Source organism: Hippoglossus stenolepis, chromosome 6 (genome assembly GCF_022539355.2).
Source record: "Hippoglossus stenolepis isolate QCI-W04-F060 chromosome 6, HSTE1.2, whole genome shotgun sequence".
In the NCBI taxonomy this organism is placed as follows: domain Eukaryota; kingdom Metazoa; phylum Chordata; class Actinopteri; order Pleuronectiformes; family Pleuronectidae; genus Hippoglossus; species Hippoglossus stenolepis.
This window is the reverse complement of record NC_061488.1, coordinates 10,524,260-10,539,855: the sequence shown is the minus strand read 5'-3', so window position 1 is coordinate 10,539,855 and position 15,596 is coordinate 10,524,260. Positions and strand designations below refer to the sequence as shown.

General features: G+C 46.6%; 1 protein-coding gene across 4 annotated transcripts; it reads right to left on the bottom strand.

Moving 5' to 3' along the window:
• Positions 1–1,469: 1,469 nt before the first annotated feature.
• Positions 1,470–15,366, bottom strand: zhx3b (zinc fingers and homeoboxes 3b). 4 transcript variants are annotated; one of them, XM_035158450.2, is made up of 8 exons: positions 15,056–15,366; positions 12,650–12,869; positions 8,134–9,043; positions 7,921–8,013; positions 6,246–7,814; positions 4,748–5,479; positions 2,668–2,944; positions 1,470–1,671 (listed from the first exon to the last, which is right to left on the bottom strand). In XM_035158450.2, the coding sequence occupies exons 3-8, from the start codon at positions 8,875–8,877 to the stop codon at positions 1,661–1,663; spliced, it is 3,426 nt and encodes a 1,141-aa protein (XP_035014341.1). In that variant the 5' UTR covers positions 8,878–9,043; positions 12,650–12,869; positions 15,056–15,366; the 3' UTR covers positions 1,470–1,660. The 4 variants fall into 4 exon arrangements, with proteins under 4 accessions (XP_035014341.1, XP_035014340.1, XP_035014343.1 ...); XM_035158449.2 differs by lacking the exon at positions 12,650–12,869; XM_035158452.2 differs by lacking the exons at positions 12,650–12,869; positions 15,056–15,366 and adding an exon at positions 14,733–14,884.
• Between the last annotated feature and the right edge of the window lie 230 nt (positions 15,367–15,596).

Below are 15,596 nucleotides of genomic sequence, written 5' to 3'. Positions count from 1 at the left end.
CATCGCTCGGCAAATATGCATATCGGTGAAGCTCTACACATGGAGTGTACGTGGCAGACTTTACAGCAGCAGGACGATGTAAAGAACGAACATTGTGTTTTCATTGTAATAGATCTTCACATTTCGCAGTGGGACAGTGTGGCTCATTGAAATTCTTCTTCTACAGGTACAGAGGAATAAGATCATAAAACTAGTTGGTGGGATTCATTTATTGGTAGTTTGGATTTTTTTCTGTGGGACCTGTTGACAAATGTTGAATATAGCCAGTGATAAAACCCTTTAATTAACCAACTTGTGTACGACTTGACTTGCAGGCCAATGACACTCGGAGGCACAGATTTATTACATTCTTTTTATTCTGCAAATATCTGTAAAAATTATACATCAAGCCTAAGTATGGAACTCTGGTAAAAGTTCACAGTTGTTTTACAGTCAATTTTATTTCATTATAAAGTTCCATAAAAACAAATGAACGTACAGGTCAGTGACGTAGAGAAGAAGCACTTGATGCTACAACACAAACCAGATTCCATAAAGTCTAATATATCGAGTCGTCTTTTTTTCATTTTATACACAACAGGGAGGCTTGCCCCCTTCGGATGAAACTAACTCTAGACGTTTTTCCCCAAACAGAACAAGTTTATGTTCTGTATTAGCTGAGAAATGAAGAGTGAGTATAAAGAGATGTCCCCCCCAAAAAAATACAAAATTCAAGGCAGGATCGAATGAACACCAGTGCTGTGTTTCACATAAGATGCCAACAGCCCAGCGAGCACGTTCAGCTGCAAGCATGAAGTCAAAGTGTGAGAGTGCATGATGGGAAAAGAAACGGAGCAGGATATTGACACAATGAAAAGAAAAAAAAGTAGGTTCATTATTCTTTTACTTTAAGGCCCCGGCTTAAGCTCCCTGTCGCAGAGAGCTGTGTGGTTTCTCGTACCCCGAAACAAACTATGAACAGTGTCTCAGACGATCCAGGTCCGAGGGTGGACTTGGTCGATATCTGTCCGAACCCAACCCACCATCCCCACCCCAATTGACATCTGCTGTGAGGTCTCAATCCCTGACCACACCTCTTCCTTTTTTAGATCCTCCTCCTCTTCTTCCGCCACATTTTGTTTTTCTTCTGTTCTTCCGCTCCAGCAGGCAGGTGTAAAACAACACCTCACCCCTCCCTCCACCACAACTGGATTGCAATTCCTACTGGAACCTCTGTCTGGAGGTAAAATGGTGGACGGACAGATATTGGAGAGGGTGGGTGTGTCGCAGAGGGGTAGACAAAGCAGGAGATGGAGGGAGAGTGGGCGTGTAGGTGGATGGATTGATAGAAGGGGGCGTTGGTTAGTAGCTTAAGCGTCCATCTCACATAGCAGGGGGGAGGTCATGCCTACCTCTAGGGGGGAGAGAGAGAGAGAGAGAGAGAGAGAGAGAGAGAGAGAGAGAGAGAGAGAGAGAGAGAGAGAGAGAGAGAGAGAGAGAGAGAGAGAGAGAGAGAGAGAGAGAGAGAGAGAGAGAGAGAGAGGGATGGGTGTGTGGGGATGGTTTCAAGGTCCATTTCCATCCAGTGATCCTGTTACAACCACATCTGCCATCTTTTACTCAGACTCCCGACACAAACACCACCTGCGTCGTGAACTCCGTCCTCCGACAAACAGCCTCTTCAGTCGGTTCCTTTGGTAATTTGAAGAAAAATTTTAATTAAAAATCCATGAGCCAGAAAACATGAATTTACTTTAAAGATTATACCGAACACACAGTGAACCTCGTTACACACAACTCTGATCGTTTTGTCCCTGTAACACTTCTGTGTTAACTGAGAGACAATAACATGTTACTGCAGAGATTCGTCCCCATATGATGATAACGATTACTTGCTCACTCAACTGATTAGTTAATCCAAAGAAAATTAATCATCCAAACAACTTTATTTAGATAAATCATTTTGATACTGTATTAACTTATCAAAAAATTATCTAGTTCCAGTTTCTGGTAACGTTTTTGGCACATAACACATTTAACTTAAGATGGTTTCAAACGTGCGATTAAGTCCACATATTATCCTGAAATTTTAGCAGTGGAATTTATAAGTCATGTCCTGCCTCCTGCTTCCTCGCCTGAATGTTTCAGAAATGTTCCCGTTGTTGTGAACTCATCAGACCGGAACAATCTCCTGCTGCATTCTTCATATGTGAAAGGCAGAGTCCAGAAAATGTTTGCTACCAATTTTGTTGGTTACACGTCACACTAATATGATTAGTTTTCTCAGTCATGAGTGGGAGGGTTATCATTTTTGAAATTCAGAAGTTACATCACAGTAATTAATTCCCAGCAATGACTTGTTAACCTCATTCTCAGGAGTTTAAACAAAGGTTAATGTCAGTGGACAAACTGGTCCATGGTGTGGTTGAGGTGTGGTGCAGGTGTTAGCCTCTACCAAATACTGAGAAATGCCACTCAAGGAAATTCCAAACTTGATGTCTTTAAATCTTTTGTGTTCTTTTCTGGTTGATGTGGCAAAGGTTAGTCAAAGCTACACCAAATACATTAAGGAGTCGCCTCTTTTTGTTCCAACCCTCGTCTGGTAACAATCCGTTATATCCAGTTCAGTCAAACATCAAGGGACGTAATTTCTGCACGTATCACGTTAAAGATGACACTAAAGACTACCTTTAGTAGGATTCACAGTCTCGTCAGTGTTGGCCTCCTCTGGGTCTGTTGCGACACCACACACCGACTGCTCCATTTTCTCCTCGGTTCCTCCTCCTGGCTCCGACTCCAGAGGGGAGGAGCCTGTCGTCGGTGGCTCGGCGGCCACGCCCGGGGCAACTGGTCCTGGTCCCGTCACAGCAACAGTTTGTTCCGTCTGTGGCAAAGACGCCTTGGTAGCGAACCAGTGTCGCACCAGGTCCGTTGTTAAACCGCTCTCGTCAGCCAGTCCCTGCAGCTGTGTGGGAAGAAGAATCTGTTAGATCAAAGCCACGCATTAAAAACTTTGATCACAATTTATAAAAGACCTCATTCAATAACAGAATACGGGTGACTGAAAAAACACAGTGTAAGAAAAGCACAATTAGTAAAGGGTAATAAAATAACTAAACTCACTCAGTAAAGTCAGCGAAACAGCCTCATCTATCTAAAGTTAATTAGCCATTTTATTATCTATTACAACAGCGCTGCCACATGTTCTTCCTTTAAAAGCCAGTTTTTGCTCAGAGAATTTTTACTATATCTTTAATACTCAGGTCCTAGTCAGAGGTGTCAATTAAATTATCAGATTTTTTATATTCATTACTTAGAAACATCTCTCATAAAACAGTCCAGTTCAATCGGTGCAAAGTACAAACCTCAATAAACACACGTTAAATATCTCTCACAGTATCATTTATATCCGAGCTGTTGTTCTGGGTTACATTAGATTTGATAGCTAATAAAGTGATACATCCTCAACAACAGTGTATTAATTTCTACCCCTGACATCTGAAATAGTAGGAACAGAACAGAAACAAAATATTTTACAGTTCCATCTGTGAGATGTATCCTACTTGTTATAGTTTATAAAATCTCCCCTGATCAAGTCACCTTTTAGTTTTTAAATGTCTTTATTTCTATTTAATCTGTTGTCAGATGAGGGAAACTTTGACGCATTAGAAAAAAATCAATGACGGATGTTAATGTTAAACTAAGAAGATAAACACTGTTCAACACAAGGACGTGATGTCACCATGTCCTCAACTGTTCTCACCTGGAAGTAAAATAGATATGAAACTGTTTTTTTACCAAACATCCTGACACAATCATATAAACAAATTATTTACCTACACAGATTAATGAGACCTTTTTCTACCGATATTATGTGTTTGTGTTCTTATTTCTTTATGGCACACTTTTGCTTAAGCAGCTGGTGCTAAAATGAGTAAATAATTTAAAACTTATATATTGTTGATGCACACATAATTCATAGTACCATAGCAGAGTAGCAGAGCATGACAATTATTTGGTGATAATACAATTCACATGTTTTGTGCTCAATATCTCTCCTCCAGCTGAAGTCTTTTATTAATATTTTCATTCAAAAACTGCTTTAAAAACCAGATGTAGAGTGCAAGAGCAGGGGCATTTACAAACTGCAGGGAATTCCAAGGCACTCAGACTCTGAAAGCTTAAAAATCTATTACGTACTTGTCGCTGGGCATATTGATAGAAATTTTAACAAACCACCCTGTCACCAACCGTGGAGCTTCCAGGTGTCATTTCTAAACCAGAACACTGTCCCCTCTATGAGCTACAGCGTATGACACTTAAGTCTAGCACCAAGTAGATCAAATATATATAGAGAGAGAGTCAATTCAAAAGATTAAAGTAAAAGTCAGACACCAGTGAATCAGTGGGACCACAACTGAATGAAGGAATCATTCATCAAAAGCAATCAAGCTGAATTACGGAGCGTGCTGCCGGCTCGGATACACAATAATATTCAGGAAGAAAAATTCAGTTCTTATTATTTTTTTAATTACTTGTGTGGCTCCCAAGTCATTTACAAGCCCCAAAAATAACCTCTGCCGAACACAGAGAAAAACAACTGTGGCTTTGCAGAATACGAGCACATTTTCTCCTGCAGACCAGTTAATCTTTTATCTTTTATCTTTTATCCCCCCAGCACAGATTCATCACCTGCCTCTCAGAGTTGTTCAGAGACACTGAGCTGCTCAAAGAAAATGTGGAAATGCTACATATAGTTGTCAGTTACCTGCGTCTCCTCCGCTCTGCCGTGTACGTCCAGATGTGCCTGGAGGATCTGCGTGTTCTCCGTCTGGAGTTCCTCTTCCAGAGCCATGGTCTGGTACGACTCCAGCCACTTCAGCTGGCCGTTCTTCTGCACATACCGGGAGTCCCCAAACCACCGCACCACCTCAGGTCTGGGCAGTCCAGAAGCTGAGATGAGCTCATCGTACTGAGCAGCACTGGGCCACTGGGTGCGGGCGTAGACTTGTTTGAGCAGGTGAAGCTGCTCTGCTGTCTTCTTGCCTCGGATGGCTGTGGGTTTGGGAGAGTTGGATGGTTTGGGTGTCAGGGTGAAGGACTGGGAGGGTTTAGGGGTGGAGGATGGGGCAGAGCCTGGGGAGGATGCAGGTGTGCTGCTGGACAGAAGCGGTAAAGCAGAGCTCTCCAACCCTTCGCCCTCTGCTTTGCCGCTGGCCTCTGTCACCTTCAGCATCTTCAGATTAATCTTAATGGGGTTGACTTTCAGTTCTCCTGAGCCGTCCTCTCTCTGTCGTTCCTCCCCATCAACCCCCACCTCCTCCTCTCTCAGTGCCCGATCTGCCTCCTCCTTCTTCTTCTCAGCTGCGGCTTTCTTCCTCCTCTCAGCAAACCAGCCATGGATCTCCCTCCTGGTCATCTTGGTCTCAGTTCGCAGCCTGTCCACCTCTTCTCCAGATGGGTCGGGGTCCTCTGCAAAACTGGCCTCGAGTGCCTTCAACTAAACATGATACAGATGAGGACAAGGTCAATCCTTTTAACAAGTAGAACTAAATACATTGATGGGCTTGATTAATTGATTAGCGGCTAAATTGGAAAATTAATCTGCAATACTTAAAGCTAGTTGTCAAACTAAAATACAAAAACCTTCTCTCATAGCAGCTTTTCCATTGTAAGTATGTGTTGCTTTTCTTTGATATATCACTATAAACTGAAAAACTTTGGTTATGAGTCAGTGATACAGGTGCGTTATACTTAGTGGCTAATGTAGGATTACTTTTTTACAGTATGTAGTAGAACTCCCCAAGACCTGTAAATGGGCTCTGCTATGTGCATCATGTACATTCTGTAGTACATGGATACTTTGCACATTTACTCCTGCATAAACTGTGAAGCTCTGTAACACATGTAACACAACCCCTGGGAGTTGATGACGCGTCTAATGCATGTCAGACCCAAAATTAAATTAAAAAACTAAACAAAAATAAAACAAATATTTCCCGGTGAAAAAATGGTGCCATACAGGTAGAAGACAAAGATGTCAAGAGAGTTTGTGGTGATAAGAGCCGGGGTGCTGAAAACATGATAACGTGATCTATGCAGCAGAGTTAATACGTCACTTCCTGCCTATGGATTGGTTGCTGTTGTGAATGAGTCTGTGCAGAGAACCTCCTGCTGTGTTGTGCATGTGTGAAAGGCAAACTCTGGGTAAACTCTGCAGCCAATTCTCCGGAATTAACCCAGAGGTCATATCTTAAGGGTCTCACCTGATGGGGTTCTCTCTCCTTGTAGCGGATAGCTGTGAAATCTTCAGATGGTTGTCTGGGGAGTCGGCGGGAGGGCGTGCTGGGTGAGGTGGGAGTCTGAGGTGTCGTTGGACTCAGGGGTGCAGAGCTGTGCTGGGGCGTTTTGGCACCAGAGCTGCTGCTACTTTCTGACAAGTCAACAGGGTTGGCACTGCCAGCGGCGCCACTCCCTGGTAAACCTGAACCACTCCCTGTTACAGCTGCAGTGCCAGACTTGTTGTTCTGTGCACCTGTGCTCGTGCGCACCCCTTTGAGATTCCGAAAATGGTAGCGCCGGTCACTGAACCACTTGCGAACTTCTCGCACTGTGAGCCCAGTCCGAGCAATGAGGCGGTCGACCTCCTCCTGGTCGGGAAACTGGCTGCCCTGAAAGCTGTCCTTCAGTGCGCTGAGCTGCACTTGAGACTTCTTGCTCTTGTAAAAGCTGGGGTCGAGGAACGCGTTGACTGGCGTCCCGGAGCCAGACGTGCTGCCTGGAGGAGCTGAAGGCGAGGGGGAAGAAGATTTGGAGGCAGGGGAAGAAGCGTCCTCCATTTTCATATTTAGAGGGTCAATGGGGTCAACGTCATCTGTACTTGTGTTCCTTGTTTTATTTTTGTTGCTGGTAACGTTAGCATCTTTACTCCTCTGTCCATCACTGCCCGTTCTGCCGTTACTGTGTTTAGGTTTACTGTCTGTGGTTACTTTGCTGTCACTGTGCACAATGCTGGTGTTATTAGCTTTGCTGATATCAGTTTTCTTATCAGTTACACGGCTGGTAACATTACTTTTGCTCTTGTCACTGCAGACTGCATTAGCATTGCTGTGTTTACCATTGACACTGCTCACCCTGCCATTACTATGATTACTGCTTCCCAGACTAAGGTTGATGACACTAGCTTGACTGCTACCGACAATGCTGTTTTTCGTACCCCCTCCCCCACTCCTACTACTATTACTGCTGCTAATGATGTTGCTCACAGTGCTGCTGCTGCCCACTGTCCCCACCACCATGCTGATGCCTTTGTCTGCCACCAGGGCTGCAGCAGGTCGGGCCTGCATCATGGGGCGGGCTGCTGCCTGGGGCTTAGGCGTGACGGCCAGGGCCAAAGGGGTGCTGCTAAGCTGGATACCATTGGCCATCATAGGCTGTGTGACGATTACCCCGGCCTGGCTAACAAGAGATCCCTGCAGGATATGAGGGATCCCAGTGGCTCCCAGTGACGCAGGCAGGACTGTGAATGTGTGATGGGCTGGGCTGTAGTGGCTGTGGATTTGGTTATGTGCACTGGAAGGTGCTGTCTGGATGATGGTGTTAAACATCTTCCTCCTGGCCTCCTCGATCTCCTCGGGAGACCAGCTGATGCCTTGTTTAAGTCTCTGGGCCGTGAACCAGATCTTAATCTGCTCTTCTGGAAACTTTGTGACCACAGTCAGGTAGCAGAGCTCAGCCTTCGTGGGGTACGGGAACTTACTGAAGGAGGTCTTCAAGAAGGAAGAGGAGTCCATGGAGGCACTGTACGTAGGGATGCTGCTCAGGGGAATCATCACCTGGGAGGGACAAAGAGGAAAATTTAAATAGGCGATAATTATGTTATTTTACATCCGATTCATTTCAAAACAGTGGGATATAAAATATGAATAACAAAACAATTACCTTGGGGAGGTTTTTTGAGGAAGAGGACATATTTGAGGAGACTGTGATCGGTGCAGATTGATGAAAGTTTCTGGTCTGAACCACTGAAACCACCTGTAGCAAACAGATTTAAAATCATCTAAATGAAGGAATATGAATTAACTTGTCTAAGAAAAAATTAAAACAGAATTCTACCAACAGCCAAACTGAAAAACAGAGAGGATGACCATGTACCTGTGTGATGGGGGTCTTGAGCATCGGTAACGCTCCAGAGCCATTGACGATCTGAATTGCTGAGGGCAGCGTGACCTTGGTGGTTCCATTGTGGACTATTGTAGGAACATGTGTGACCGTCACTGCAGTGGTCTCTTTTCTCTTGGCCTCTTTGGAGGAGGAGACTGAGAGAGGATCCGATGAAGAATCGTTGGAGACTGGATGAGGCACCACTATCCGTTTGGGCTCCGACTTGCCCTTCAGCATCCTCATTATTGGAGTCTTGCTTATGGAAATTTCACTGTCCTTCCCAGACTCTGTCCCACTTATCAGATTCTGCTCCACCACAACCCTCCTGTCCTTCTTCCTCAGCTGTAAAGTAGTGTTCCAAGTGCTGGGGTGAACCCTGGCATTGTGCAGAGCCAGACCCTCAAACTTGGGCGCCGAAACCCCACAGCTCAGGCAACAGAAGCTGGGGTCTGCGCGAAAGTCTGGGTGCCCGGTGTACACATGATCCAAGAACAAATTAAGGTCCTGGGTTTCAAAGTTACAAGGCTTACAGGTGTAAGTGCCAGCACAGTCTTTGACAGTGTCCCCTGCCTCTGGTTTGGAAGACTCTGAAGGGTCTAGGGGGCTTTGTCTGCCCCCTCCAAAAATCCTGGACTGACAGAGAAGAGCAGGGAAGTCCTGTTCAGCCTCCTCCAAAGGACGTATTATCTTGCTGGGTATCATACAAGGAGTAGTTGACTTCCTTTTGCTGGCCATGGTGTGACCGCAGGGGTGAAAAGGGTTGTTCAAACAACAGTGAGCAGGGTGTGAGTGAGAATGTGAGTCGTTTCCGGTTGACTATAGACCAGGCGCGGGGGAGGGAGGACGGCGGGACTCGTCCATAGATCCACTCGCAGCTCTCACCGCAGTTTTGAGTAAAAACCTGAGGATGAGAGAAAGGAACATATTTTAGTTGAATTCGTCAGTCATAATAAAATATGATACACTCGTAATTTGTTGAATAGTTTTATATAAAATGTTTAATTTCAATAACAGATAAGGGCAGATATTGGAAAAGGAGAGACGACCTTGAGAAGAAGGAGTAAGATTGGATTTCTCACTTTTGTCAGTACAAGCCAGTTTCCTCACAGCTGGACCAAAATCATGCACAGCTGGATGTTTCCAAGTAAAATATCAACAGCATTGATAATATAAAGGCCCTGTGAATGGATTCAGCTGAAGCCATTCAAATCTTGAGTTGCTTAAAATGTTTAAGTTTTCCCCTCAACTCTCCAGGCTACCTCTTTTATTAGGGCATTCAAACGTGCCCTGTCTGCTTCTACACTAAAGGCTTTTTGGGAGAGCTCCTGTCCTACCCCGATCTTTCCCCTCCCCCACGCAACTCTGTCTCACTTCCCCTCGTTCAGACACACCCCCACAGAGAGAGCACATTCTGTTTTTTTTAATCCACAGTAGCTTCACTGAACACCTTTTTTAAAAAAAATCTGAAATACACACTTATGAATGTGTTGCTAAATATAGGGCCTGCTCGACAATTGTGCAAGTGGGAGGTTCAACAGATGTTCCTTGGAAAGATGTAATTCTTGCCCCCAACATTGGTACAGAGGGAAACACACAAACCTGACCATGAATACGAATCTTACATTTTTTTCAAATCACCTCTTGATTCCTCGTCTCCATAAAATGTCTTGGAGTAGTTTTCCTCTCTCTCCCTTGCTCCCTCCCTCCCTCTCTCTGACAGAGAGGTAGTGATGCAGTATCAGAGGACAGCTCTAGGGCAATTACTCTACCAATCACCCTGCACTGACATGACGCCTCACGCAAAGGGCGGCAAAAAGCTCACAAAAAGTTTAAAGGCTTGCAAAAGTTCAACAGGAAACCCCTGAAAACCTCTCTATATCCAGCCGGTCCTTATGCAAAGATATTTTATGAACAAATCGTATGCAGCTTTTCTGGTAAATAGCCCATATCTAAAACAATCTTACCCTTTCCTATGTGCAAACAATCCCATGTTTAATATTAAACATGTCTGGGGCTAATTTCAGATTGAGCATAATGTACACAGTGCTGCTGCTTCGCCACCGTCTCGCTCAGGTGTCGGTGTCATCAAACGACAAATCCACCTTTCTTCATTTCAATATGAATTGGTCAGTGGATAAGAATTTCTTTCTTCTGGTAGCCCCCAAAAAACTCTCACAGCTTTGCTCTGGCCACAGAGAGGTCACAGTACACAAGCTCAAAGCCCCGTTAACCCTTTCAGGGCTGGGGTGTGACAGACACCCTTTCATGCAATAACCGAGCAAAGGTACACAGAGTTCACTTTACTGTGTTCTGATGCCTGCACTTCCAGTTTGAGTCAATAAATCTGCCCTAATCTTCATCAGTCTACATATGACATATCGTATCTACATAAATCACCTGCTTAAACAATCAGACAATAATGAGATACTTTATTACGCCTGTGATGAAGACCCTATCGCAGAGTGGGCATCTTTTCTTTCACACCACTGACAGACCCCTCTCTTTGGATCAGAGCTTGAGGGGTTAACAGGCAAATGAAGTTTACTGAGGAGGGAACGAGATGCCCCTTGTTCCCCTGTGCAAGCCCCCCAGAGAGAGTAGCTGCCCATGGCTGGGGCAGTTGTGCACCCCACCTACTCCCCCTGCCATTCAGTTCTGCATCAGGGGGCACTGCTCTGCCAAGGCAGGCCGGTCACATGACACAACACAAAGGCTTATGGGTGGGCAGTCTGAGCCATCCATCACGTGGTTCCGTTGGGTGTGGGTGGGCAAGCGAGAGGAGAGGGAGAGAGCGAACGGGAGAGGATGGTGGGGGATGGGCAGCCGGTTTGGGGTGAGGAGGCATGGGAAGGAGGGGTGTTAACAGTCGTGGAGGAAGCGCTGAGGTGTTTCAGTGAGGAATTTTCCCTCATTGATACCCTCCTCCAACCAGCCATCCCACCTCACCCTGCCAACCCCCACTCTTCCAACGACCCCCTCTTGCTCCAAACTACAATCACAGAGTCTTTCCCTCCTCTCTCCTTCCCTCCCTCCCTCGCTCGTCGCTGCACTGCAAAGCCTGGAATGTTCCAACCCGAGCTCTTCGGCCAGTGGTCATAACCTGGAGTTCAGCCCCAGTGTCTATGTGTTCAGACACATGCATTGCCTCATGCAAAATAACTATCCGTGCTAAAAAACAAACAAACAAACAAACAAGTAAACACAGAGTGCATAAAAACCTTAACTTCCCTCATTCATGCATATCGACAGCTGTAAAGACTGCAAAGCCATTTCACACTGATGACATGTGAGAAATCAAAAAACCACAACCGTGGGCACACATCTGCCAACAAAGGTTGAGCCTCAGAAGCAGCAACACCCACAGGCCCCATACAGGTGAGGACTGAAAACAATGTGCAAAGCAAGCCATGCTATTATTGGTGACTCGGAATGGGTTGCTCATGTCTCAGCAATGCCAGGCAAAGACACGTTGACTCACTGGTATGAGCGCATCGGCCAATAACGTTTGATTTGAATGTAGCACATAGGTTGACCATGTGGTGAGGGTGGGCTTGTGTCTGTTATTTGTGTCTATTATTTGTGTCGGCATTTGCATGTGTGGGTTTCCTGTACGATAGAGTGTGGAGGGAGGCGACGTGGGATTGGGTGGGGACGACGGGGGTGCGTGCATGCGTTTGTGTGTATGTGGTGTGTGGGGGTGGCTGCCTGCATGCCTGTGTGTGAGACTTGTTTACTGAGGTAGTGAGGCTGCCATTTTTTCCCTGTGTAAGAGTCAGAGATCTCCCAGTGACACACAAAGATGGCGTTTCAGTCCTCCCAGTTCATAACCTATATTATCTCCGCCGCGTCAGTGGCTCAGCACAGCGTGACCTCCTTTCATCCACTGACCTGACTCTTGTCTAGGCCTGGGCTATATCCTCTGAGTACAGGCCAATAATAGCATTGACACCTTCTGCAGCTTGGCCACACAGTGTAGCTGCGTGCTAACGAAACCACTCATCTCATCCCCTAGCCGAGGGTACAGGTGCAAGGCTCAGATCTGTGTCTAACAAATGCTCTCTCTACTCAGACAGAGAAAAGGTGTACACCACAGGAAGTCCTTTCCACGTTTGCTCCATTTCTTGTTTCTACTCTCGTCTCTTTTCCTCCCTCTACCCCCCACCCCACCCCACACTCCTCCTCCCTCTGCCAATCCTCTCTTCACCCTCTGCTTCCCCTCCCTCTCCCTCACCGTTCGTTCTTCTCCTCCCTCTCCAAGCAAGTTTGGCCCAAAGAGACAGGTCGGCAGCGCCACTGGTGTGTTACTGTCCCCATGGCAACCACCTCCTACCCCCTCTTTCTCTCCAACCAGCTCATTTCTCCAAAGCACATGCGTGTGGATAAACACACACATACGCACACAGTTACTTAGACACACACACACAACTCCATTGCCATCTAGTCTCTGGATCTAGCGGCGCTTGTTTGTTCCACACACCCCTGTGAGTGGTATTTGGAGAGTCCCTACCCTGCTCCTATTTCAGTGCCTCCCTCACGCAGTGTTGATGTCTCCCTGCTAGGTGTGGTAGCCGTCGTCAAGGCGCGCTATTGGCCGGAGCTGATGCAGTCCCTTCCTGTTAACTCGGTGCCCCAGTCCCTGTCCAGACATCTGCTTGGGCCATTGTCCCCTGCTCTCCGTGGCTCCTGTGCTTGGCCTGTAGAGGCCTGAGGCAGGGCTCCTGTATTCACTGGAGGCAACACAGGACACAGCATGTGGACACATAAACAGGCCTGAAATCCTGGCAGATGTCATCTTCTCTGTCAGAGAGACCCAAGGAACCAACCCTGTCCCCCAGTGTTTTCAAGATGATTATTAAGTCTGCACCAAAGCAAACCCTTCGCCACATTCAATGTACATTTTTTGTTAAGAAATCCTTCGCCGTGTTGTTTTCTGTCCAACACCTTAACACCTTGCTAGTTAATTTATTCCCACGTTAGTCCTTGCTCCAGCTAACCACCTCCTGTCAGTCAACTCAAGGATTTCACTCGCTCTCTCCTCTGCTGACCGCCACGGCTCACCTCTCTGAATGCTTACACATATCGCACTACTGAACTTCTTTCGACTTCAGTTTTTACACGACTCTGGCAGCACTAAGAAACTCTCAGTGACAGCGCTGCAACGGTGCCATTCCATCTTCGCCCCGGTCCCATTTCTGGGCTGCTCTCAGGTCAGGGAGAGGATCGCTGTGTGGGTTGCAAACGGCTGCATTGCTGTGGCCACTGCCAGTGCATGTGTTAAAACTGGGTTGCTGAGAGGGGAGGGAGAGAGAAATGGCGGAACACCATGCTCTGTGCTGTCCAACCTAAAATGGCTGACATCACAAGCTGTTAACCAGCCAAGCAGAGCAAGAGGCTGCTACTGCTGCTGCTACTGACCCAAACCTATACTCACTCTGGACGTGCGAGAAGAACACACTGCTGTCTCCCTCCAAAGACGAAAACGGTCATTACGTGGGTCAAGACAGAAAAGACAAGTGCCACTGATGAAAAGTGAGGATCACTCACTTTTAGAACGACATCAGCTCGTCATCTGATGCTTATTAGGAAAAATAATACGGGGAAATTAAACAAACAACCAAAGTTAGTTCATAGTAAATATAAAATATGATTTGTTTTACACAGTGTTGTACTGATGAATCCTTTCATACAAGGCTAAATCTGAGGGAGAGACAGGGAGGAAAGGAGAAAGAGGGGTGGGAGGTGTTGATGGGGGGTGGGGGTGGGGGTGATCGAGTGTGTGAGTGGGACTATTCAATGAGATGTGCAGCCACTGAGCTCATTTCATCACCACAGAGACACACTTAAATACAGCAAGAGGAGGAGACGTAGTAATAATAATAATAATGCAGCTGTACAGATGTTAGGAACATCCATGACTGACTATTCCTAATTAGAAGTGTTGTTATTCCAGTTGTGTAGTTTCATCTACACAAGTCATTACACAAACTGCTACTCCGGGAGTGATAGGTGCAGTTCGGCTGATGGAGATAGATGCATAGATGAATAAGTAGCCGGATTAGGCTGCATGTCTTTACCTGGGACCCCACGTGAGCATCAGACACAAATTAGCAGTCTGGGAAAGCTTTGATCTAATCCCTGGAGTCACACACACGCACGCACACACACACAGAGACATGATAAATAACCAAGACAACAACCTGCAAACTCGTAAGTGACTGTTTGGCCACAGTTTGGCAGCCTTGATTTTAAACCTGAGTCTGTGTCAACAAACAATATATAAACATGTTATCAAATCCTGACAAAAAATAAATAAAAAAATGCACATTAATAAAAGCACATGGAAAGACCACAGTAAATGATCTGTTCAATTTTTTTTAAAAGGGGGAAACTATAATATATTAGTGTGAAGTGACAGGAGGTTGAGGTCATTTTCTAACTTCTTCATACATAGCTCGTAAATATGGAAATCCAGCCGGTTGGTACGGTGACAACCTCCCGGCTCTGAATCTCAAATAAACCGACATCATTTACACACAGCTACTGTGTTAAAAACTATTTCTTTACACGGGAACCAGCAGCTGTATCCTAACCTGCTCGGGCTCACTGCGCTGGTCCCTGAGCGCAGCGGCGTCGAATATTTCCGAAAATGATGCGTGTTCATCTTCCGCTCAACTTCGCGAGTCCCCAACTTAAAGGGGCTCGTGTGCGGTTCGCGTTTGAAAACAGTGAACCCGATTCAAACAGGCGAAGACCCCCTCAGCCCCTAAATAAACTATATACTCTCTCTCTGTCTCCCCTCGTTGACTGTCGCCATTTTAAGCAGGCGACATGCAGCTGGACCGAACCGCCGCAAAGGTAAACGGCTCCAGCGATAGCGCACAAGTTTGGAGTGGAAACACAAAAACACACTCACCTCGCCTGGTCGCAGCTCGGAGTCCGCAGCAGAAAGGGGCTTTACATCTGAAGTTTACAATGGCAGGAGCCAGAGGAGTGTGGCTGACGGGAGGTTAGGGCTTCACTGATGGCAACTTAGAAGGTGGAAGACCCCTCCGTCCATCGGCGGGTTCGAACCGTGACACCGGACCGGTCCCTACAATGCAGCCCCCCCCAGCCCCTGTCCTCTCCACTCGGCTGTGCTGCGCTTGTTTGTCCTCGGTGAGCTCCGGCAGCCAGTGGAGGGGAGGACAGAAAACACGACGGACGTACCGAGGGAAGAGGCGGACACGTGACGCACACGTCACTGACGGTGGAGTTGGCGTGAGAGCTCGAGCTCCTCCGCGGCGCAGAGAGCCGGAGTGAGTCAGACATCCCGACATGAGTCCGACCGGGGGAGCGACGCGGGGCTGCAGCCTGCCGGTGCCGGTGATGCTGCTGATGGGTCAAGTTCTCCACAGCGACAGAACCGGTCCCGGTGAAAGGTGATGTTGGACTCACCTGTCCCCCAGGTGACTTCT